General features: G+C 34.6%; 3 protein-coding genes across 5 annotated transcripts; all 3 read left to right on the top strand.

Annotated features, from left to right (window-relative positions):
- Positions 1–1292: 1292 nt before the first annotated feature.
- Positions 1293–4783, top strand: mmp30 (matrix metallopeptidase 30). Its single transcript, XM_079862285.1, has 10 exons — positions 1293–1431; positions 1523–1767; positions 2804–2952; positions 3070–3195; positions 3282–3443; positions 3584–3752; positions 3824–3951; positions 4039–4198; positions 4292–4395; positions 4507–4783. The coding sequence occupies exons 1-10, from the start codon at positions 1330–1332 to the stop codon at positions 4608–4610; spliced, it is 1449 nt and encodes a 482-aa protein (XP_079718411.1). The 5' UTR covers positions 1293–1329; the 3' UTR covers positions 4611–4783.
- Positions 4784–5456: 673 nt separating this feature from the next.
- acat1 (acetyl-CoA acetyltransferase 1) lies at positions 5457–12441 on the top strand. Of its 2 annotated transcripts, none has more exons than XM_079862022.1 (12): positions 5457–5622; positions 5830–5877; positions 5984–6101; positions 7581–7676; positions 7817–7917; positions 8009–8152; positions 8331–8481; positions 9383–9478; positions 9808–9921; positions 10928–10992; positions 11071–11228; positions 11325–12441. In XM_079862022.1, the coding sequence occupies exons 1-12, from the start codon at positions 5551–5553 to the stop codon at positions 11443–11445; spliced, it is 1284 nt and encodes a 427-aa protein (XP_079718148.1). In that variant the 5' UTR covers positions 5457–5550; the 3' UTR covers positions 11446–12441. The 2 variants fall into 2 exon arrangements, with proteins under 2 accessions (XP_079718148.1, XP_079718147.1); XM_079862021.1 differs by having other exon boundaries at positions 5827–5877.
- A 2629-nt stretch (positions 12442–15070) lies between these two features.
- Positions 15071–26162, top strand: tmprss2 (transmembrane serine protease 2). Of its 2 annotated transcripts, XM_079861467.1 has the most exons (14): positions 15071–15202; positions 15321–15420; positions 16788–17064; positions 20187–20279; positions 20357–20473; positions 20587–20716; positions 21276–21383; positions 21800–21843; positions 23526–23688; positions 23761–23930; positions 24869–24964; positions 25112–25254; positions 25373–25525; positions 25664–26162. In XM_079861467.1, the coding sequence occupies exons 2-14, from the start codon at positions 15403–15405 to the stop codon at positions 25670–25672; spliced, it is 1521 nt and encodes a 506-aa protein (XP_079717593.1). In that variant the 5' UTR covers positions 15071–15202; positions 15321–15402; the 3' UTR covers positions 25673–26162. The 2 variants fall into 2 exon arrangements, with proteins under 2 accessions (XP_079717593.1, XP_079717594.1); XM_079861468.1 differs by lacking the exons at positions 15071–15202; positions 15321–15420; positions 16788–17064 and adding an exon at positions 19236–19290 and having other exon boundaries at positions 25664–25995.
- The last annotated feature ends 24 nt before the right edge of the window (positions 26163–26186 follow it).

Raw genomic sequence — 26186 nt, 5'->3', positions numbered from 1 at the left:
ACAGAAAGGCGCTATATAAACAAAACTTCTTCTTATTCTTCTTCAAATGTTGGTTTGATCATTCTGAAATGCCTGCCAAAGTCTGTCATCACAATGATTAGGTATAATTACCTCCCAGAACTGTCTCACATGATTGCATTCCTAAACACCAGATGCAAGATGACAGCGTTTATTTCGTTTCGTCTGATGCAAGTCAATTATGATGTAGACAACGTCCTTTTTTATTACAGATATTTTTACATGTGTTCTCTTGAACATGTGATGGAAACCCTGCTTTATTCGCATTTTTTTATGTGCAACTTTGAATGGAAACTGCTGTATACTGAATACCCTGCAGATTTCTAATGTGTTTGAAATTTAATGTAGAAATTTAGACAATGTAGAAACGTAGTGTAATGTATAGCTATACAAACACAAAAAAACGGTTTAAGTGAGTTGAGTTAACTAACTAAATTTTAACAATTAACTTTTTGATGATAAATGTATTAAAATAATTTACAGGCCCAATGAGGGATTAAGACAAGCTGTCAAAGGAACATGAAAAGCCAGCGTATCCAAAAATATGTCAAATCCAGGTGCATGACAAAAAAGTACATAGAAATGCAAAACAAAGTCAGCACATTGTTGCTCTCACTGTCTGAACAAGAGCTGATTTGCTCAAAACATCACATTATAGTATTCTGGTGATTTTACTTTTGAACTTTTTGTGTGTGTGTGAGCAACAGTGTGCTGACTTTGTTTTGCATTAAGATAAGCTGTCAAACATTTTGAACACATTTCAGCCATCTCTCCTTAAAAAAAGTAGAATCTTAATTCCATCATTGCAAGTCATAGTGTTTTAGGCTGCTTGCAATGTTGAAGATATAAAAAAAATAGATCTAAAATAAATAAATTAGATCTAAAGTTATAACATAATATTAATCATACCTTTCCACTCAGAAGCAAAAATGCCAGTCGGAAATTGGAAATGCATCCCGTCTAACCAGAAACGCGGATAAAATAAATTTCCTCCAGGGATGAAAATGACCAGAAGGGGGATATCAAAAGCAGAGGCAGTGAATACAAAAACCACAATCTTCCTAAAGCGGCCTATTCAGTTGATTCATAGGTGAAGTCATCGTCAATACAAACTTTTGTCTGACATGTTTAGACAGGAGCTTAAAACCCCTGAAACTCTTGAGAGTTTCCCACTCCCACCCCCGCTAATACCACTGCTGATTGGAAATGATGAAACACGGGACAAGCCCCTTTTTAGACGATCTAGACTTATAAAAGACAGAAACGGAGACTCTGGAGGACACTTTCCCTGCAGAGGAAGAGGACTGCAGTATGGGGCACTTGACAGCTCTTGTTCTGACACTTGTGGTGTATTTGTCACTTTGTGATGGCGCACCTACGACTCCATCATCAGAAGACCATCAAATAGCAGAGGTCAGTACCCAAATGCCTTATATGTACTCATATGTTTCTTATCTAATCTATACATTAATGTTATAAAACGTTCCTTCCTCGTTCTCCCCAGGCTTATCTGTCACAGTTCTACAGGGACAATAATGCAACTAAATCCCGCAGCAGAACGATGATCCTCCCAGATCTAGAAAATGAACTGAAGGTCATGCAGGCGTTTTTTGGACTGGAGGTCACGGGCAAGCTGGACTCAAACACTCTTGAGACGATGAAGCTGCCACGCTGTGGAGTCACTGATGTGGCCAAATTCAGCCACTTCCAGGGGAGACCCAGTTGGAAGCAAAGCGTTGTAACATACAGGTTGGTTTAGCATGTACCTGTGCCTTCCTGTAGCTCAATCAGTAGAGCAACATCAAGGTCATGGGTTCGATTCCCAGGGAAAGCAAAAAGTGATAAAATGTGAACCTTGAATGTAAGTCACTTCGGATAAAATAATCAAATGCATAAATGTGAAATGTTTAGCTCCTTAATGAAATAACAAATCAGACAAGTTTGTTCCCAGAAATTCAACCAATCAGATTAGACCTTGCCATATATAGAAATGCTTTCCAGTTTTCTGTGCAAAATGCATGAGACTGTCATTGAAGGGACTTTGGGAGCCAAAAGAAGTTTTAGTTAAAAAAAGAAAGAAAAACGTTTGTAGTTCTTCTCTATTGTTACGTATATCTGAGTGAAACTGCTTCTTGAACAAGAAAAAATGCATCTACGGGACAAGCCGGATTCCACCATATCTTTATGTACAGAATAATAGTCTTTTACATTGTAATCCCTTAATTTTTTTATATGTTTGTGTGCTGCTGTGCGTCCCTGTGTGTGTAATAAGCAGAGTGTACGCGCGTTGTGCACCCGCCTATTAGACTCATATTACTAAAGTGCTCTTTAAATAAAAAACAAAAATACTGCGCTATTGACTTTAGACCAGGTTTCAGTTGGTCAATGGCGCAGTCTATTTCAGTTGCCTCAAAATAGCAACGCGCCAACATTGCGCCAGAACACACCTCGTTTTCAGACTAGCACGCCCATTGGCGAACAAATGGGCGCAAATGCATTTGATATTTAAACAACGTGGCGTAGGATGTGAAAATGAAAACTGCGTCGGGCTGAAACTAGCAAAAAACACTTGCCTTGCGCCGGGTGTATGATAGGGCCCTATGTCGCTGCAAGAAGGAGAGGAAGTTATTTTGATTAAACACTATGAGTGCGCATGGAAATGATAATGTGCATGGATAAATAATTTATAATAAACACTGCAATATTCCATAAAAGTATGAATTGTCAATTGGTGTCATGGTGACTTTTAAGGATACTAAACATGATTTGCTTCTTTGTCTCTTAGAATTACTGAATATACATCACAGTTGAGCCAGAGAGATGTGGATGCCATTATTGCCAAAGCTTTCCAGCTCTACAGTGATGTTATTCCACTCGATTTCAAACAGATCTACAGTGGCACAGCTGATATCATGATCCTCTTCAAAGCTGGATGTAGGTTCTAAACACATCCTTCATTTTCAAATAAATATATATATATATATATATATATATATATATATATATATATATATATATATAATTTTTTTTTTCTTTTTTTCTTCCTTTTAGATCATGGAGATTTTTACCCATTTGACGGGCCTAATGGGGTTCTGGCTCATGCCAACTCACCCGGTCCAGAGCAGGGAGGAGACACACACTTTGATGATGATGAGACGTGGACCCTAAGTTCACGAGGTGAATGCACAAATCACATAAAATCACATGTTTATGTGTATGTAAATTATTAGAAGCTATTTTAAAAGAATCATTAATTGCTTTAGGTATAAACCTGCTTTTGGTGGCTGCTCATGAATTCGGACATGCACTGGGACTAGATCACTCCAAAGACCCTTCAGCTCTCATGTATCCAACTTACCGATACGTCAACACGAATGGCTATACACTTCCTCGTGATGACCGACTTGGGGTCCAGGCCCTGTATGGTAAATGTTTTGTTGTTTTTTTTGTGATGAGAACTATACTGTAATTGCAATAAATTAAATACAATACTTATTATTATTATTATTATGGATAAAACAATCAATAAATATGTATTTTCCACCAATTTTCTATAATGTTTCAGGTGTTCGAACGTCAATAGATAAACGTGAACCAAAACCAGAACCAAAACCAGAACCAGAACCAAAACCAAAACCCAATCCTGAACCAAGCCCACCAGAACCGTGCAAGCGTGACTTAGTATTTGATGCAGCAACCAGCGTTCGTGGAGAACTGTACTTCTTTAAAGATAGGTAAGAATATAATTTTAATTTAAATTGTTTAATATTATACATATGTTTAATAATCTAAATATGTCCATCAGGTATTACTGGAAAAAGGGCTACTACAGTGGACTTGCAATGCATGAAATAAAATCTACCTGGCCATCCATTGACTCTGTTGATGCTGCTTATGAGTTCAGTGACAGAGACATTAGCTTCCTTTTCAGTGGTAAAGTCTCATTTCCTATAGAGTCTTGAAGTGGTGTATAAAAAGGCTTCAGTAAATGTAGTTGTGCGTGTGGTCTTTCACATTCAGGTAGGCAGTACTGGGGAGTAAAAGGCAGCACTACTTTGCCTGGATATCCCAAACCCATAACCAAATTTGGATTTCCCACATATGTGAAAAAGATTGATGCAGCTGTACACGTGAAATCAACCGGACGCACTTTGTTCTTTGTTGGAAGCAAATACTGGAGGTGAGAAAACAATATAATATTGTGGTGATTATAATAGTTGTTTTTTTTAAATAACATCAAAACTAAACTAACATAATTTTAACAATGGTGTAGCTTCAATGAAAGAACCGCTCAGATGGACAGAGGCTTTCCTAAAACTATTCAGCATCATTTTCCTGGCATTGGCTCACAGGTGGACGCTGCTTTTGAAAATTATGGTGAGCTTAAACACAAAAAAAACAAAAAACATTAACAATTCAATCATTCATTTTTTAATGCTGTTTCCTTTTGTATTTTCCCCGGGAAAAAAATTTCTTTCTCATTTTTAGGTTATCTGTATTTCTCAGAAGGTCCAAGGCAAACGGAGTATGATTTCTCCTCAAAACGAGTGAATCGTGTTCTGTTGAACTATGGATGGCTGAACTGCTACTAAACATTAAACTGAAAATGTAGACATTTTCTGTCTCAGTATTCCAAATAATGTACCTATATTTTCTATTTTGTACAGACAATGCCACAATGTATGAATGTATGATTTTTAAAAAAAATAAATATGATTAATATTCACAAAAACTTGCAACTCAGTTCTAACTCATCTTCTAATATAATAAATAAAAATATATAAGAAAAAGTGGATGCATTTTTTTCCTGCAAACTGAACAAACCATTTATGCAAATCAATATAACTTATTAACCTGTTTAAAAATACGTTAAAACTGAATAAAAAAACACACTCTTTTTATAATGAATATATTTCAGTTTCTGAATATAGAATAAGACACTGTGGAGTGTAAAGTCAAAAATGTCTATGGTGTAACTTTAAGATTATAAAAAAGGCACAAATCTCTTTTTAAATAGTGGCATAGCCTACATAGTTTCCTAATCTTCTATTATTACTTAACATAAATAATAAATAAACAAATAAATAATAATATAAATAAATAAATAAAGCAGTGAAGCAATTTTATTTTATATTATTAATATCAGATTTTTCTTTGCCAAATCAAAGTTAGAGAGGACTGTCTGTCAAAATCACACATTTAAAAACCTTTTATGAAAAGGCACATTTTGTTAAATCCAACATAACTTGAGCTATTCCACGAAAATGGTATAAAAGTCTTTCAAAGATGTATGAAACCAACATTGAGACAAATATTGCATTTCTTAGAACCTTTTACAAGTGTTTTAAAAAAGATTTCACCTATGTAATGCTCTACTTGCAAGTTTTTCAACAACTATGATATAAACTACACTACCCATAATGCTTCGGACCGTCGCCATGTGATGCAGACACACCTCTTGCCGTGATTGGCTGCTCTCTGCAAACGTTCACTCCATTCGGAGGTTTGAAGGTGAAATTTGTTCTTCTGTGTATGCAGTTTTTCATCGCAATTATGGCATCCAGTGCCCTTTACAGCACACGCACACACCTGTGCAGACATCTGGTGAGTTTGAACTAAATAAATAGTTATTCATAGCCGAACTTTTGCGACTCACGGCACATGCAGCAGTTTGACTGCAGGCCTGTTTCATTGTTTACCTTTTAAAATATTGCGCTTCTCTTTATAAACTGTAGGTCGTCTTTGTTGATATAAATGCTATAACCAGATATTATGTCAACGGACACCCATTTTATGAATATGTCTTAGCAGGCACATAAATATCTGAGCAGGACCTACAGCACACGACCATCTCTAAATGTGAGTAAAATATTATACGATTGTATCACTTCATGGAGCCAGAACTGTTTCTGTCAGGTGGGCATTCAGTGAATATGATCTTCTTTTCTCATTTGTCTCTGGACAGGAAGTTGTCATCGTCAGTGCTGTCAGGACCCCAATGGGGTCTTTCAAAGGAAGCCTTTCCACAGTACCTGCCACCAAACTCGGTTCAGTTGCTATTAAAGGAGCCATTGAGAAAGCAGGTAGAGTTCTGGGGCCAAATGCATGATAAACATAGCCATTATGTTAAATGTAAGGTAGGCAATTTGTTTTATAAACACTTTTTGTTAAACTGGTTGAAACTCTCTCTACATCCTGATAGCAATCAATAATAGAAGTGGTCTAAATATCATAACATGTACATAAAATATCTTCTGTGGAAGCCGCAGGACCAAAAATGTTTGTCCAGTCATTGCACTCGGTCCGAATGTCCGATGTCCTACCTGCCTTTCAACATATCTATTTCCATACCTCCATGCACCCTGCTCGCACAGACATCACAAGTCATCAACACTTTGTAGACACAGTCACTGAGTGCTGTAAACAAACAGTTTTTTACAGTTCCTCCTAAATCAAAGCAACAAGCTTATGCTGTGTTCAACCATAATTACGAGATGGCAACCCATGGATGTTATACTCAAAGCTGTTCATGTTCTCAGACTTGCATTTATGCATTTCTATCAGTCTTACTTTTCAAATTTCTGTATCAAATTAGACCAATCTACAATTTTATGTAACTGACTTAAAAAAAATTATGAACATTCTTAAATAAAATTTGATGACTAAAACTTGTAAGACTAGTTTTAGCAGTTAATGCAACCGGCCCTTGATAATCTTAGCAGAAATACACATTTTATTTGATATATTTTATATAATTTTATATTTTATTTTAAGAATATAATAATTTAATATACCATTATAAATTTTATTATTATTAACATTTTTTTTAAATGTTTGGGTTCAGAGCAAATAAAAGAATACTTTTATTTAGCAAGGATGCATTAAATCGAAAATGCCTGTAAAGACATGTATAATGCTATAAATGATTTCTATTTCAAAGTTTGTTCTTTGAACTTGAATCCTAAAAAAAATGTATTCGTTTCCACAAAAATATTAAGCAGCACAGATGAATTCAAAATATAATGAATTCATATAATTATTATCATTATATTATCATATAATGATAATAAATAATGATTTCTGAAGGATCATGTGGCACTGAAAACTGGATAATTCTTATGCTGAATATTCGGCTTTGCATCACAGGAATAAATTACATTTTAAAATACACTAAAATAGAAAACAGTTATTTGAAATTATAATAATATTTCACAATATTACTGTTTTACTATATTTTTGATCAAATAAATGAAACCTTGATAAACACATAAGACTTCTTTCAATATCATACTGATGATACTTTTCAAACTTTTGAACAGTAGTGCACGTTATATGCATACATAATCATGTAAAATATAATAATAACACACGTCTTTAAATCAGAAAGGTGTGCTATTTGCCTATATAATAAATACCAGTTAGTTTGATATTTTTTATTATTATTTAATGCAATTATATTCATGAAATAAGTGTCATTAAATCTACATTTTTAAGTCTTATTTGTTCTAGCTGTCTGTATGATAAAATTCCCTGATGTTAGGAGGTTTGCATGTCATCTACAGGAATCCCTTTGGAGGAGGTGAAGGAAGTTTACATGGGCAATGTGTTGCAAGCAGGAGAAGGACAAGCACCAACCAGACAAGCTGTTCTGGGTGCAGGTGAGGGATTTATAATACATATTTTTTTCTTTCATTTTTTTGTGCTTTGCCTGAGATGAAAAATGCAACTTCTCAAAGAGAAGTTTTAGTGCTAATGTTGGTTCTGCTAGGATTGTGTAATGTTTGTTTTCCTCATGCAGGTCTCCCTCTGTCCACTGAGGCAACTACCATCAATAAAGTGTGTGCCTCTGGGATGAAGTCCATCATGCTGGCCGCTCAAAGTCTCATGTGTGGCCATCAGGTAGTGTGGAAGACCAGAGATTCACAAAGTGAAAGAGTGAGCCTTTAGCGTGCTAATAGCAAAATGAGTGAATCTACATGATGTCTCCCAGGATGTGATGGTTGCTGGTGGAATGGAAAGCATGTCTCAGGTTCCATATGTCATGGCCAGGGAAGCGCCCCCTTATGGTGGAGTGAAGATGGAGGATCTGATTGTTAAGGACGGTTTGACGGACGTCTACAACAAATTCCACATGGCACGTACATTTTTTATAAACCAGTAAGACCGATTGCATTGTATTTGCATGATAGCTTAGCCTGATAATAAGTATTGAGTGAATAAAGGAAGTGAATTAATTTGTGTGGAAACATTGGACATATAACACTGGAGAGGTCATGATTGTGTACAACGCCACCATATTTCCCCATTTTTAGGGAAACTGTGCTGAAAACACAGCCAAGAACAGCAGCATCTCCAGGGAGGAGCAGGACGCATTTGCCATCAACTCCTACAGCCGCAGCAAAGCAGCGTGGGAGTCTGGGATCCTGGCCAAGGAAGTGGTTCCTGTGAGCATCCCTCAGAGAGGTCGGTTTAGCTGTTCAATTCCAGTTATTATTCGCAAAAAATTGCCTAATATGAGCTAAAATACTTTAGGGATGTGACGATATAATTATCTCATGAGACAAGATGTTACACAATATTGGGTTCACAAGAAAAAAATATTTTAACACCATTTTTAAGAAATCTTCAATGACGAAATATATGACTGGTCTTTTATTCGACTGAATTTCACAAAATACAAAACAATGCAGGTGCATTTTGAAATGTTTGAACTAATCTAGTGCTGTCGCTAATTGTTATTTTGGTAATTGAGTAATCAATCGATTAATTTGATGATTAATCGAGTAACCGGACAATTTTTGTGGTAATAAAAATAAACCCAAGTGAACAATAGCTTCTAAAATGACTTAAAGGGATACTCCACCGTTTTTTCATATTAAACTATGTTATTCCCTTATCTAAGACGAGTTGATACATACCTCTCTCATCTCAGTGCGTGCACTTAATCGCTCTAGCGCGCGGCGACACTTTGAAAGCACTTAGCTTACCCCAGTATATTCAATGGTATCTAACAGCAATGAATTTAGAAGTGACCAAACACATCAACGTTTTCCCTATTTAAAAACAGTTACACGAGTAGTTATACGACCAAGTATGGTGACACAAAATAAAACGCGGCGCTTTTCTAAGCGGGTTAAAAAGGATAACTATAATGTATGGCGTAATAGCACTTTTGGAAGTACTTCGACTCGGCGCAGTAAAAAGTCACGCCTGATCCTCTTTCCACCATTGACAGAAGTGAGAGGAAGAGGATCAGGCGTGACTTTTTACTGCTTTTACTTTAAAATGGACTTTTTGACTTTTTACTTTTTACACATATAATGCACCATTATTGTGATTTAAAATCTTCTCTCTCACTGCTCAGGAAAACCAGACATTGTTGTGAAGGAAGATGAAGAATATAAGAAGGTTGACTTCAGCAAAGTCCCCAAACTGAAAACTGTGTTCCAGAAAGAGAACGGTACAAGATCATCACTTCATTAGTCTTTGTGAAAAAGTCTGCATAATTCTACTAACATGCACTTTTAGTGTTCTTCAAATCTTTAAAAAAAAAAAAAAAAAACTATACTTGCAGATGATAAAATATTCCTGAAATAAAAGGCCACTTAAGTGTACTTAAAGATTGTAGCTTTTTAAAAAGTGCATATTGTAAAATATCTGTAAAGTACATTTTCAATCATTGTTTTAATAATCTCTTGTCATGCATGTGTCACTATTTTTAAACGTATGCTTTGAGGATATAAAGAATTGTTTTCAGTTCAAAAGATGAGCAGACCTTTGTTTTTGCAGGCACAGTGACGGCAGCCAACGCTAGTACTCTGAATGATGGAGCGGCTGCTCTCGTGCTCATGACAGCAGACGCGGCAAAGAGACTCAACGTCACACCGCTGGCGAAGATTGTTGGTGAGGCAATACACACCTGTTTAAGTCATTTTATGGTGTATTCTGTACATTTCAGCAGATTCTGCAATGATTGGAATGACAAGTTATGTAGGAATGTTTTATTACCCCAACATTTTGCTCATGTTTTTATCACATGTTTTAGTCCCATTGTATATATCACAGTTTTTTAGCTGTTAGCCAATGTCTGAAACATCCACCTGAATTCTTTCTTGAAGAACAACACCATGCTGAAGGCACTTTAATAATTTAATGTAAATAATTTCAATAAAGTTGTTAAGCTACAGTCAAACTACCCTTTTGATGAATGTTTGCATATATTTTATATAGTTTTTGCAGGAACGAACACAACATTTGCCTAAAGACAAAAAAACCTAAATATTCCTAGAGGGTTAAAATACATTACATTTTTAAATAATCTAAAGCATAATATCTTATAAATTTCGCATCATAGAAGCAAGTAAATTTAAAGTTTTCTTTAATGAATTTTACATTCATAAATGTACATTTTCAAAGAAAAAAAAACAAGATATTATATATATATATATATATATATATATATATATATATATATATATATATATATATATATATATATATATATAATATCTTGTTTTTTTTTCTTTGAAAATGTACATTTATGAATGTAAAATGTGCAAGGAATAGTAATACATTAATTATAAGCTTAATATGATAAGGGTCTAAGACACATTTTTGGCTAATACAAAAGTTTGGGGATAGTTACAAATAATTAAAGCTACCTGAAGGGCAGTAATGTTTCTTTTTAGCATTTTTAATTGGCTACATCACTGCGTCTTGGATAAAATTGCTTTTTGCTGGGAAAACTATGCTGTTTTGACTAAACAGCTGTGTTACTGTCATGCTACCGAAAAATATAGTTGAGTTGGTTGCATTCCTACTAATAGTGAGTTACTCATATTTTGTTGGATAATGCATGTTTGCTGGCTTTTCCTACACATCTGGACCGCAATTTTTTGTTAATTTGCAGCTTTTGCTGATGCTGCTGTCGCCCCCATCGACTTCCCTATCGCTCCAGCCTTTGCCGTCCCTAAGGTGAGCTAGTAGTTGTCTTAATTGCAAAGCTGACGTGTTTTTGAAGTCATTCAGTGTAATAACATCTATGTTGTGCAGATCCTGAAGGCGGCCGGTTTGAAGAAAGAAGACATTGCCATGTGGGAGATCAATGAAGCCTTCAGTGTTGTGGTGCTGGCCAACATCAAGATGTTAGACATCGACCCCAACAAAGTCAATATCAATGGAGGAGCAGTTTCCCTCGGACATCCAATTGGGTAAGCAACATCCTTCTCATGCATCACCGTTCACTACATTGACATACTGGAATTAGTTTTGTGTGATAATTAATGTGACGGTTTTGCGATTTCTAGAATGTCAGGGGCGAGAATCGTAGGACACATGGTGCACAATCTGAAATCGGGACAGTACGGACTGGCTGGAATCTGCAATGGAGGAGGCGGCGCTTCCTCCATTCTGATCCAGAAATATTAGGACTTGAGATTGCACTTAATATCATATCAAAGGTCAGAAAAGGTAATTCATGTTTTTTTAATTGAAAAGGGGGAAAACCTATCAATGCTTCCCAAATGGTAATATTTATTCTGTGCAGTCAATGGTGTAATGAAAGTGTTTATAATTGTTAAAATCTGTAACTGCAATAAAAGAGGCTATTAATTGTTTTTGTTGATGATGAGTGTGATGATTATACTCATGATAAGACATAATGCAGTTTCCCTGAATGAACACCAGATGGAGAACGTGCTTCGAGCTCTGCTGCTGATGAACCCTTTTCAGTTTTCAGACTGTGATGATGCATTTTGCCAATAATTAACATTGTAAACTATAGAAGTTTACATTATGATGACTTCTGTTACTGAGAACCCTGGAAATGTGAAAAGGGTCCATTGAGGCAACCTGACTAGTAGTGACCTGAAACTAATGTATGCCACAAGTAAGTTGTAAATTGAACAAACAGTTATTACTTTGTGATTGTTGAAAGCTGCAGATACTATAGGCATAAGTGGTAATATGGACAATGCATAAGTGACGGTTTGGGCTTAAATTTTCACTTTCCACGATATTTTGGAAATTTACCCCTGGCCCCATTCATTCAAAAAAAAAAAAAAAAAAACATCCACTTTAAAAATAATAAAGATGATGATGATAATAGCAGAACTCACACACATTTTATTTTTATTATATTATGATTGATTAGCATCTTTCAATCCCATTTTAAATGATATTTTGCTTATAATCTTTATTAAGTGCAATTGTTTTGTCATAACGCAGTGAAATGTCAATTTGTGTGGACATGATTTTTGGACAGGCTGTCGTGCAAAGAAATTATGAACATGCAAAAACAAGAGGGAATAAACTAAATATTATTAACTGATTATGTTGGAGTCAATGTATGTTTCCTGTGAGCTTTTTGTTTTTCTATGCATTTTTTGCGTAGTAAAATAAAACCCTTGGCTGTAGTTTACCCTCTTTTTGCCTAATAATTTTGTCAGATAAATACCTTAAACCTTAAGTTTAGTGTTTTGTTCTTCCCTCATATTTAAAATATTTAAAAATATCAAATGTTTTTCTCATTTTTATGGTTTAATCAAACTTGACGGCTCATTAAACACCAATCCCCTCCAGACATCACTTTTGGCCACTACTGTATGTTTATTTACATGCTTTATTTATTCATTTTCCTGTGTTATTAGATATTTTGTTAAATGTCTTGACAAATGGTCTGTCAATTAGAAAACAAAATGAGATGTTAACTAAGATGTGTTGATCACATTAAACATAAACTACGCTAAAAAATTAAAATAATTATTTACTCGCCCTCATGTCGTTCCAAACTTGTGACTTTTTTTCTTCTGCAGAACACAAAAGAAGAATACTTCCATTGTATGGACCAAAACAAAACAAAAAACAGACATTTCTTCTTATGTTCCACAGAAAAAAGTCAAGTTTGGAATGAAATGATGTTGAGTAAATGATGAAAGAATTACAATTTTTGGCTGGATTATCCCTGTAAAGTTCTGACATTTTCTGTGAAATCTATATAGTTTTTGATACAATGCCTAATTGGCATATTTTAAATGTGGCCTTTTCACCTGTAGTACACCGTCTGTCTTTAAATGGGCCGGAAGCATTTTTACTTGAGTCACGTTTCAGACTTGATTGCTATGTTGTAAAATGACCTCCTCATGTTGCATTTTAACCCAATCAAATAATGATTCAAGAAGAGCTTTGAAAATGTTTAATTACTTGCTGTTACTGGAAATGGAAAATGTGCATGCTGTGCACCGTATACATACTATACTGCAGAAATAGAGTAGTATGTTGTTCTGAAGAGACGTTTTTCAGTCATGTTACCAACACCTGTTAACTGTTTAACACAAATGTGTTAACTTTGTCCCAGCTATTATCTTGGCTGAAACCAAGAATCCTGTTTTCTTCCAGAGAACCTGTTACAGCAAAAAGCTCCACCTAGCGGAACAAATTCTGGCTCCACCTTCTGACGCCACACTTGTCACGTCACATAACTGTATGTTAGTTTTGCCAAGTACACAGAGACTGTTTACCAGCTTATAATTATCAGTTGCTTCTATTTGTCATTGAAAAGTCATTGTGCTTCAGTCTAGAGGATCGAGTCAAATATTAACAGGATGCTTTGTGATGTCAAAGTATTTACCCATTGACTGAGTTACTGAATAACAGCAGGGACACTATTGACCCTGTGTGATAGCTGAGTTTGGGAAAATGCCTTTTTATCGTAGTCAACAGATTATATTTACAGCTTGTTTTTTAATACAGTGATTTCTCAATGTTTGAACCATCTATCTGGAAATTGAACAGGAAGTCTAGTTGCGTCCTAAACCTTCATCACATAAGCCTTGTAATGATTTTATAGCTTTTATAGCTATTTTTCAGGTGATTCCTGAAAATGTACAAAATGATTTCTCGTGATTTTTATGATGCTTACAGTTAGCTGCCCTTATTCATTTTCATTTCCTTATAACTACAACTAGCAGGTACAACCATCCCAACCTTTAAATTCTATTGACAAGTTACAACTTTACAACCCTATAGAGAAAGTCAAACATGATCTAAAATCATGATGAAAAGAGGGGAAAACATCATCTTGCACCAACATAAATTAGAAAGCTTTACCACCCATACTAGAATTGATCACATTTTATTGTGGTAAATTTTGTCTAACTTGTAGAATTTATAACAGGTAATTTTATTAAATATATAGGCTATTTATAGATTTATATTACAACTATGTTGCAGAGTTTCTAAATGTGTAGGTTGCTATTTTTCATAACGAATGCTATAGATCAATAAGAAAAATGGGAAAAAAGTCAACAGGCATAATGTTCTTACTATAGCCTTATTGTAACAAATGCTAGGTAAACAATTACAAGAATGGTACAAATACAAGTTAGAATCAAGAGCTTTAAAGTGTGGATCCTCTTGAATTATTGACCAAACAATATGTTTTCCGCATGAAATGTGTTCTGTTTTAATGATGTGTGATATTAGGAAAAAAATCGTTAAGAGCCTGATGAACTGTTAAGGAGTAGGACATAAACCATTTCAATATAAGAAAATGTTAAGTAAAGTTAGTTTGGATTCCCATCACTTGGAAGTTGAAAGTTCTGTCAAGCCGATAAGGTTCCAGATGCTTAAATAATATAAAATACATCATATCTCCTATATGTAAAAAAGTCATTAGTAACTAGGCTATTGGCATGAATGAATTATGATGGCAGAATTTACATGTTTAAGAAACAGGGAAGTTGAAAATGTGCGCTTTCAAGCCTAGAAAACAATCTTTTTAAATCTCTTATATTGCTATCATGCCTCATGTTCAAAGCTGTGAACGTGGAGTGAGCCAGAAGGAAGCGTTTTTACATGGAAAAATGTTTTACATATATCGTGCCGCCTATTTTTGTCTCACCTCATTTGGTTGGTAAACTTAAATACAATGCTGTGTTATCTATATGTTCTGTATTGATAAGACGTCTTATATTTGTTTAGTAGTAAGACATTGCAATGCTCTTACAGTAGTTATAAAGTTTTAGTTCAGGTCAGCAGGGGATGTTTTGTATTTGCATACACCTGACTATTGAGAGTTTCAGCTGGTTAACCAAGCAAAGGTGTGGCATTGGCTGCTCATTACACACACACACAGCAGACGCAGAGTCCGCTAAAGCTCAAACACTGTAGGAGAACCTTCTGTCAGGTAAGTTTTACTATCTATAATTCTAATTTATAATCTGTATCAGTCAGAGAGAGACTCATTTCATACAGATCTATAGCCATTTCTGTGACTAATAATGTTTGTTTTGCTGTATGTTCAGTCAGCAGATTTTAGTTTGAGCTTGAAGTTCGAGAGTTTTTTGGGATTGAGTTGAACTGTCCAAACAAAGCCAAAGGCTAAAGATGAAGAATAAGGACCCGGTAATGACATAATACATTTTTTCTCTCTCTTAGTTTCTATCTGAACATGTTTATCCTCTTCTTTCTGTCACCAATGTCATTTGTTTGTTGTCGATTTCATAAAGCAGGAGTTGATACTGTCAGTCAACACATAAGGTATATTTGTAAAGCATTAACTATCCTGACCAAAGACGAACCTAATGAATAATTAATCATGATCTTTTTTTAAAAAGGAAAGGAAGTTTGATTTAAATGCATGAAAAACACTGTAAAGATAACATTGAAACGCATTAGCAAGACAATGGTTGATGGCCTGATTTAAGTGTTTGGTCATGTGAGTTTCTGTTTGGTCTATGACAGCAATGTGCTGTTTTCATAAGTCATGTTCATAGGGAAGTGTTTTTTGAATAGATTAATTATTGTGCCTGAGTGAAACTGAAATCAAAATGAACTCTAACTCATTCAGTACTGGTATTGGACACTGTGTAACTAAACAATGTTAATTGCTAAATATTGAAAATAATATATATATATATATATATATATATATATATATATATATATATATATATATATATATATATATATATATATATATATATATATATATATATATATTTGATTTTTTTTTTTTTTTTTTTATTTTTTTTTTTTTGTGGTGAGAACTATCAATGTCATTTAAATGTTTTCATGGTATTTGATATGCAGCAATTTATTAACACTGGATTTTATGTTAACATAGAATGTTATATAGTTCCTGCCACCATTTTTCTTTCTTTATTATAATTATATTATTATTAATGATAATAGTTGTTGTCATTATGTTAATTTATACTCAGCAATTAACATTGATAAAAAAATATAAAAAAATAAAAAAAATTCCTGGAGGAAACTACAGTATATAATATATTCAATATCAAGTTACCTGTACTGGACATGTGGACTAAATGAAATCTGAAATTTTTACCAGTGTTGTAAGATAAAAGCAAGTAAAGCTTATTTCCTGTGTCTACTGCTTGTATAATGTTGAACTACATGTTTAACAGATGAATTATTTGAATTACTATTAAGGCATGTTAAATATCTGTCTTTTTAGTATCATTGAAAGTAAGTAGCGAGCAATGATTCAGATAATGAACATTTAATGTAACATTTCATAAATTAACATTTCATTTAATATTCAATCATTTCCTGGAACAGTTTATACATGGATATTGTTAGTCATACTGTAATAAACATGGGCACTGTTGTCTATAATAGTCTTTTCGTAATTTCCTTAAGTATGTTAAATATCCTTTTCACACTGAATTAAATCACAATATGGAAGCAAAATAGTTTTCGAATGCTTTTTGAACCTGAGAAACTGACAGAACTCTAATTTCTTTCAGATCTACGGCAATGGTCCTCAGGTGAACCATGGTTTCCAACATGAGGAGCAGCGGCCCGCTCCATTTGCACCTTCTTCTGGAATAAACCCAGCGTTACCTCAGTACCCTGGTCCCCAAAACCCACAGTTTCTATACCAGAACCCCTCTCCGCCATATCCTTCAGAGAGATACTCACCTGCTCAGAACCTGCACCAGTATGTACCTCAGACAGCACCTGTTAGTACCTACCACACGACCACACCTGGACCCCACCGTGGCGCTAAACTAGTTCACAGAGGTATTTAATGCTTTTTAAGGCACTGAATGGCTTTTCTGAGGGAAATGTAACGTTATGCCACATTTTGTTTACAGTTCACGTCTTTCCATGCTTTAAACACGAATTGAGTGATTACATGAGACATGATACTGATTTTGGTAAATTGTACTGTTTCTTTCAACATACCTTCTCATTTTCATTCATATTTATTTTGTGCTATGACTAGTAGTAAAGATGATGAGATTATCAGTTCACGTCACGCTATCAGGGTGAAACAGCAATTTGTCATGCCACTAGAGAGCCAAAACCAGGCTCAGCTCCAAATAAGATAATAACCAGATTTTGAGGGATCATGCTTTTGAGGGATTTGAGGGATCATGCTTTTCAACCACTTGGTATCACAGACAGCCCACCTTTTCTGGAAGTTCCGGGAGTCACGCACATATTGATAGCGGCTCCCTGACACGCGCAAATTATTCACACTTATCCCAGAAATCGACCAAACGAAAGAGAAGCGGTATTAGGCGGCGCTCACATATCGCGCATAAAAACGCGTCGAAAACGCTAGGCGCGCCGCGTTCTCCTTTTTCCAAAGCGCTCGAGGTGGTTGCGCTTCGGAGGCGTCTGTCGTTGCTAAGCTTGGTTCTTGTCACGTGACCTGCGGTGCGCTTGCGGCATTCTGAAAAGTTGAGATGTTTTTATCTCGATGCGGCGCGGACGCGCTTGGAAAAAACGAGCGCGTCGCACCGCGTCGCTTCCATTATGAGCGCGCATACCGCGCGGCTACATTTGAAATAACGAACTTGCGCGCGCAAAAGACGCGATATGTGAGCAGGCCCTTAAAGGTGTAGTAAGCGATTTCTGAGAAACGCTGTTGAAAGTGGATCGAACCGAGCGCCCAAACACACTTGTAGCCAATCAGCAGTATGGGGCGTATACATTCGTTAGGGGGGAGGTGCCTGTGTTGCTTAGCGTGTTCGTGAATTTGGGGACAGTTATCAAGATTTGGGTAGGGGCGTGTTTGTTTTTGGTGATTTTCAAATATCAACAACATTTTTCAAAAATCGCTTACTGCACCTTTAAGATGCGTTTCCGATCACAAGTAGTCATCCAAGACGCATTACCACTCAAATGAACGAACCGGTGTTATCCGGCATACACAAATTAATATGATATAATATAGTATAATATATTACTCTTTTGTTTTTTGGAGGGAGTGGAGGGAGGGAGGGGGGGGGTCTGGTATAAGAAATCCACTTGTTTATGAAAAATTATCTAGTAAAAAAAATTATATTTATGTTCTGCGAAGCAAAAATGCTTTTGGTTTTTGTTCTTTTAACTGTTTTAATCCCTGCCACCACCAACAGATATAAAAGAACAATTTATTATTCAGAAATGTATAATGTTAATAATAGAGCTGTGGGATTAGTTTTGAAGTATTATAGAAAAATGCATCATTGAATTTGTGAGTTTACTGAAATAAGCAGGAAGCTAAACAAAAGCATAAAGCAAATAATTTATTTTTCTAAAATAGTATAGCAATGTTACTAATAATCCCTTTCAAAGCCTGCCCCATTTGTTATCAAATCAGAAATTACAAAATGAACACAACATTTGTTATTAGAAAAAAAGAAAATAATTAAAAACTATATGAAAAATGTTGGGTGAAAAAATACATAACTTGCCCCTTTTGTTATAAAATCTGAAATTACAAAATGAATAGAACAATTATTATTAGGAAAAAAATATACAAAATGTTGGGAAAAATGCATAACTTGCCCCTTTTGTAATAAAATCTGAAATTACAAAATGAATACAACATTTGTTATTAGGAAAAAAAATTATTAAAAACGATATTAAAAATGTTGGGGGGGAAATGCATCTAGTTAACGTAGGGATGTGCACTAATATTCGATCAGTAATTATTATTCAAAAAATAAAATACTATTCGATTTTTTCCCCCGCAGTTATAATTAAATGCACTGGGTGGCGCTGTGGAGCGTGTTTAACAAGTGGATTGTATTTGATCGCATAATGTCGTCGTCTGCCTCGCGAAGTTTGGAATTACTTAGATATACAATGGGATTACTTTTAATCAATTATTAATGAAACTGAGTTAGCATAATATCACCACCACCATGAGAAATCACATGAAATCCAAACACCAGTCGACCGAGGAAACAGTGTCCATCACTGCAGCGAAGCGCTGTACTCCGAGGGAATCGTGATTCGAGATGATATCTCCTGGTAGCTAAATGATTTTGAGACATATGCTTCCTTAAAGTTTCGTTGAGGGAGACAGGTTTAAGAACAGAAAACGCAAAGTGCTGTTAGTAACTTAACTTTTCACACTGCTTCTGCGTCTGTCATTGCAGCGCGTTTTCTCACTCTAGCATGTGGATATTATTGTTTTTCTCAACATGAACGTGAAACAATATAAACACGATAATGTTGACTCGAGTAACGTTAACGTTACATGTACGTTTTTTTCCGTTCGCGCTGCTTGAGCTTAACGTTAAATGCTTTTCTTTATATTTTTAACATATAGTTAAATGTTTTCAACTAAAAAAAACCTTTCGATGTATTGTAAACTTGTTGTGTTGCCTAATGTAAGCTTGTTCAGAAATGGTGACATAAAACTAAAAAATAACGTATTTCTCGTTAAACGACATTTAAATAAACGAATATTCGAATACAATATTTAAAAAAAAAAAAAGCCCATCCCCAGTTAACGGAACACCTCTGGTCCACCAGGAATATCACTTGGTTCTTGCTTCTCAAAGCTGGAGCCAGGCCTGGCCAAAACGGTATTTATTGTTTACATTTTGTTATAAAATTTCCAAAATTTGAAAGCCGAGACTTTGTTTCTTATCAAAAGTAACAAAGCTCAAAGCTTAATGCGATTTATTGGATGTGAGGCGTGCTACAAATAATGTTTAGTGAAGTTTTGTTCATGCATCACCTGAAAACAAAGCAGACTAAAAAAATAATAATAATCAATAGTGGTTTATCAAAATGAGAATCAAGAAATCAGTATTTTTAAACTAGCCCTAATATTTAATGGATTTTAAAGCCGTTTAATGTATTTATTATTTAATGCTTTTTTTTAGTTTTGGTTTTTATGAACTTTGATTCTCTGACAGCTTCCAGGAGAAAAAAATGGCCATGGATCGTTGGCACAGTCACCACCCTACTGGGCATTGCTGGGATCATAGTTGCGGTGCTTTGGTTTTATGGTAAGAAACTCTCTCATTGGCTTTCATACAATCCACCCGTTGTTTCTTGTTCTGATGTCCTCTGTCTGCACCAACAGGTGTGTTTGAGTGTTTGCAAGGGCGACTCTGTAAAGCAGATAACAAATGCATCAGCTATTCGCAGTGGTGTGACGGAAAGCTGGACTGTCCATCAGGAGGAGATGAAGCTCATTGTTGTAAGAATTCCTTACATATGTTAAACCATGACTTTCCCGATCCCAATCGATGATGCCCTCTTTAGTAAACCCAGTATACAACTATACTTCTTTCTTTGTTGTTGTTTTTGCAGTTCGCCTGTATGGATCTAATTTCCTCCTTCAGATGTACTCAAATGTGAACCAAAAATGGGAGTATGTGTGTTCAGATGGATGGAATGACAAACTCGGAATTCAAGCATGTGAGGAGATCGGATACAAGAGGTAATGATAGCGTGATTCATCTCAGTGGAAGTACTACAATTAAAGGAGTATGACATTTTCCCCAAAGAAATTAACACTTTTATTAAGCAAGGACGCATTGAAATGATTAAAAGTAAAGAAACTTGTCATGTTACAAAAGTTTTCTATTTCAAATCAATGCTGTTCATTTGCACATTCATCGAAGGTTTCCATAAAGATATTAAGCAGCACAACTGTTTTTAACATTGATGATAATAATAAATGTTTCTTGAGCAGCAAATCTGCTTATTAGAATGATTTCTGAAGGATCATGTGACACTGAAGACTAAAGTAAAAAGTAGAAAACAGTTTTTTAAAATTGTAATAATTCACAATATTATGTTTTTTACTGTATTTTTGATCAAATAAATGCAGTCTTGGTGAGCACAAGAGATACCTTTCAAAAACATTTAACAATCTTACCGACCCCAAACTTCTAAACAGAAGTGTATCCGTTCAGTGACGTGTTTAATACGTTTACTGAATGTGTTTTGAATGAATTGTAATATGTGCTGTGTGTTTGTTTGTGGTTTATCTTCAGGGACAGATATGTGGGTTACGAGGAGATATACTCTAGAGATTTGCTGGACTACATGCTGGTGAAGACAGATTCTCTGAATATGTCCACACAAAGTTTCCTCAGTAAAAGGTGTGTCACAGAGTTCAGCTTACACAGAATTTTTGCTAACTCTTTACAGTAAGGTTTCATTTAACATAGGCTAGCTACATTAGTTAACATGACCTAACAATGAACAATATTTAAATAGCATTTATTAATCTTTAATGTTATTCTTAGCATTTACTAATACAATTTTAAGATCAAAATTTGTATTTGTTAACATAAGTTAATGCTGTGAACTAACATGAACATGAATATTTTTGTTAATAAATGAGACTATTGCAAAGTGTTACTGAATTTTTATACAGACTGTTCAGTTCTTCACATTGTTCACACTTTTTGGTTATTTTATTATGGTTTACATTAATTATTGGTTAATTATGTTTTTTATCCCCTATAATCAGCTTGTTTAAAAATCCTTATATGTTTCTCTTATGATAATTCAGTTCAGACTGTCCATCTAACAAAGCTGTGGCACTCAAATGTATTGGTAAGATAATAGTTTTCCATCTCTTTATTTTTAATTTTTTGAGTTCTTTTTTTTTTTAATGAAATAAATATTTAGGGTTTGTATTAGTTTATTTTCTCTGCATGCTATTTAATCAAATAAAAAATGTAATAAAATAAAATTCCTTGTAGGGAGCTTCAATGTAGATAGCTATTTTTGCTACACACTTCTTTGGTTGGTTAGGTTAGTTTGACTGTGGCTAAATTACTTTCAATGAATAATTCATCCCAGTCATTATTGTTGTTGTTAGCTTTAACTAAAACCTAAACTAAAACGATTTAAAAAATAGTTAGGAAAAAAAATTGAAAAAAATATAGTAATAAATATTACATATAATAACAATATAAGAAAAACTTAACCGAAATTTAGAAATACCTTGGCAGCTCACTGAAATAAATAAGTTTAAGTACTAAAATTACTAAAACTGAAATAAAAAAATTAATAAAAATAACAAAAGTACATAAAAACATTACTATATCTAAAATTAAAAGGAAAAAATAAAATTGAAAAGTAAAAGCTAATTCAAAATTTTAAAGGTACAATATGTAAGAATTTTGTAATAAAATATCCAAAAATCACTTGCACAGTGTGATTTATTTCCTGCAGTTGTGTACTTACAATATCCCAAAAGTTCCCAAAGATTTTAATTTCAGAGAAATTCCAATTTTAAATAATGGCTCGTCCATGTTCACTTGTCGCCTGTCAATGACGTAATATCCGCGTTATCCCTGGTTTCCGCTCGTACTGCCATAGTAACCATGGCGACAGACGTGGAAAACTGCGTTAGGTCTAGCGGCTCACGCTGTTGTTGTTTCGCTCAAACATTATGGACCATGGCAAACACACTTTGGGACAAAAGGAGAACTAAAACGAGGATCAGTATCAGCGTGGCGTTTTCGAGATGCCGAGAGCTCCACGTCCGCGACTAACTTCGACTTGACAGAGACGCTGCTCTTGCATGTACTTTATTAGACAGGTGAGCAAATGTACATGAAACTAATCAATGTTATATAGCTCAACATGAGATGAAATTTTAGAATGTGATCAGTAGGTTATTCTAATGTTGATCTAGCTTACTGCTAGTCTCATACAGACAAACTAACATAGAATAACATTATAACTTTCAACACACTCAAATGCAGTTTAGTGTGATAGTGTAGACCAAGTGAAACAGCGCTGCGTGACATCACAAGTTTCATTATAAGCTGAGGTTTGGTAGAATGAAATGTCCTTATTCTTTTACATCCGCGGGACTCGCGTGTGGCGCTGATATCTGTCTCTCATTAGCAATCACGCCCTGCTTCATACCACAGTCATGTTAAAAACATCAATGTATTCACTCATCCATAAACATTATTAGATCCTTCGGCGTGACGGCAAGTTCCATAATTCCGCTTATGCATCATCAACCTACGCCTTTGTTATTGTAAGAGGTTAGCGACCCCTAGCGGCGAAAAAAATTACATATTGTAGCTTTAAAAAAAAGAAAAAAGAGAGTTTATAAATTGTATTAAAATAACACTGATCCTAATTTGCACATTTGTCATTGTCTTTAACTCACATGTGATAATTTCCAGTTTTGGGTGAACTATACAAGTATAGTTTGTAGCTTGGAAAATAACATTTTCACATATACAAATGCTGTTTTCTGAATTCTATTGTAGATTGTGGACGGAGCAGCGGGAGCCGAATCGTGGGGGGAGTCGAGGTGAACTCGAAGGGGGTGTGGCCATGGCAGGTCAGCCTGCAAGCTTCCGGAAGGCATTTGTGTGGCGGGTCTGTCATTACCCCGTACTGGATCGTCACTGCAGCTCACTGTGTTCATGAGTAAGTGCTTTCATTTAGTCCATCTCATTCAACAAGCTATGATGAACTCTAATAAATGACAAACTTGTGTAGGATTTCAAATGCAAGGGATTGGACCGTGTATGCTGGATATCTGACTCGTAGCGAGATGCAGCGCGCCAGCGGCAATTCTGTTGGCCGAATTGTCAAGCACGACTTTGATCCGAGAACCAACGAAAATGACATTGCACTGATGAAGCTAAACAGTCCACTCACAATTACATGTAAGACTGAATTTTCACGTTTATTTCCCAGCCAGTAAGAAAATTTCATTATAATTTAATAATACTGACAATAAAGGAAATACAAGCATTTTTTTCATGCAGTGTTATTTTAGTATTATTTATGTACTATTATAGTGTTTATTACTATTTTGGTTATATTTTTAGTTTAATTTGATATTTTTATTATATATTTTTCCCATTTTAGTTTGCAATTTCAGTACTTCAGTAATTTTTCCAATTTCAGTACTTCATCGTAAGCGTATTTTATGTCAGTTGCTCACCAAGTCGACATTTCCAAATTTCTTTTTTTTTGTTTTTTTTTACATTTTTTTTCCATAAAAAAAATCATATTTTATTTAATTTCAGCTTTTCATTTCTTTTTATATACTTTTAGTTTTAGTTAAACATAACATAACTGGTTTCAAGCTTGCTCTGATAGTTTTTTCATTAAATGTGACACATTTTTTATAAATTAAAAATGTTAATTTATGTTAATGTTAATATTTAACATTGCATTTAACAATACATAACAAAAGAAAAATGTATTTAAAAAAATATACATTTTTAATAAATAAAAAAAAGTATTTTCTAAAAATAAAGTACGAAATACTCATAAAAGTTCATTTGATTGAACTAATTTGTTTAAGTTTACCCTATTCAAACCATTTAATTATTTTGTTATTATTGCTTTAAAATTTAGTATTATGCTCTAGAATTATTTTAATTATAACGATTTATATGATGACCTGTTCTTCACACAAATTACTTAAGAAAGACAGACGTATGGACCACTTTTACAAAGCTTTTTCCGACCATTTCCGTTGTGTGGAAATGAAGAGCAGCTTGAACATTCTACAAAATACCTCTTTTTGTGTTTACAGAAGAAATGTTTGGATGATGACAGTTTTTCATTTTGTTTTGTATGTATCTTGTTTCAGCAAACGTCAGGCCAGTGTGTTTGCCCAATAAAGGCATGTACTTCTCTGCTCCGCGGGAAAGTTACGTCACAGGATGGGGGGCACTGCGAAGTGGAGGTTTGAAACTTTTTTTGAAAAGAGCAAATCGCAACAGATCCAAATGCATGTGCAGTGAATAAAATCGGACAGAATTTAAGTCATGTCAGCTCTCTAAAATCTCAGAAATTGAAACGCTTGACAAGCAAATTCTTTGTTTTCTTAAAGGACCTTCCTCAGAATCCCTACAAGAAGCCAAAATTTGGCTAATCGACAGAACGACATGTAACACCCGACCGGTGTATAACGGACAAATCACAGACACCATGATCTGCGCTGGCAAGCTGGAGGGTGGCGTGGACTCCTGTCAGGTCAGAAACACACTCTGGATAAACACACTTAGATGCTACTCAATCATTCAGAAGAGTAAATTAGAGTACTGTAAATGTAATATATGTGCTACAATTAAATAAGTGCTGTTCCACACAGGGGGACAGTGGGGGTCCTCTGGTCACAAAGGAGAATTCTCTATGGTGGCTGGTTGGGGACACTAGCTGGGGTGATGGATGTGCTTTCAGAAACAAGCCCGGAGTCTACGGAAATGTGACCTACTTCCTTGACTGGATATATGAACAAATGCGGGTAAGAATTCAAATAAAAATCCAAACTGTGTCACAGAAAATGTATTATTATTACTATTATTAGTAGTTATTTTATAAAATATACAATTAATTTATAATATTTATTATTATTAAAACACCTCTTTTCATTCTTTTTCAGAAATATTAGCTTTTATATTTATATAAAGAAGTTTTGAGAAGAGCCACTGATCCAAACCAATGAAACGAAGGAACTGTAACCGTGTCCATGAGACTTTTTTTGTAGTCTTGTTTTTGCTCATTTTACTTTTTGTTTTCATGTTTCAATGTTTTCCGATCAATTTTAAAGAACCATTTATTTATTTTCACTAGTGCCAATGAAGTGAATTCCACAGTATGCTATAATATGCACTTTTAAAAAAAAATTGAATGTATGTTTTGTATAAAGAACACAATTGTACAAAATGACTTCATAAAAATGTACACTTGATGATGGTGTCGTGCGTCACTGGCAAATTTCTGTCTTCTGGGTTTCTTTGATATTGCAACAGTTCATATTTACATTATTGCAATAGGCTATTTGACAATGTAACAGGGTGTGACGGCAATATTACCGCTCCCATCAGCACTGTGGACAGACTGTATTGCAAAACAATACTTTTATTATAAAGCTTTATGGATAGTTGTTCTTGTTTTTAACTACA

This window comes from Squalius cephalus, assembly GCF_949319135.1.
Source record: "Squalius cephalus genome assembly, chromosome: 24".
In the NCBI taxonomy this organism is placed as follows: Eukaryota; Metazoa; Chordata; class Actinopteri; order Cypriniformes; family Leuciscidae; genus Squalius; species Squalius cephalus.
Note: the sequence above shows the minus strand (reverse complement) of the source record. Positions and strands in the feature narration are given on the sequence as shown.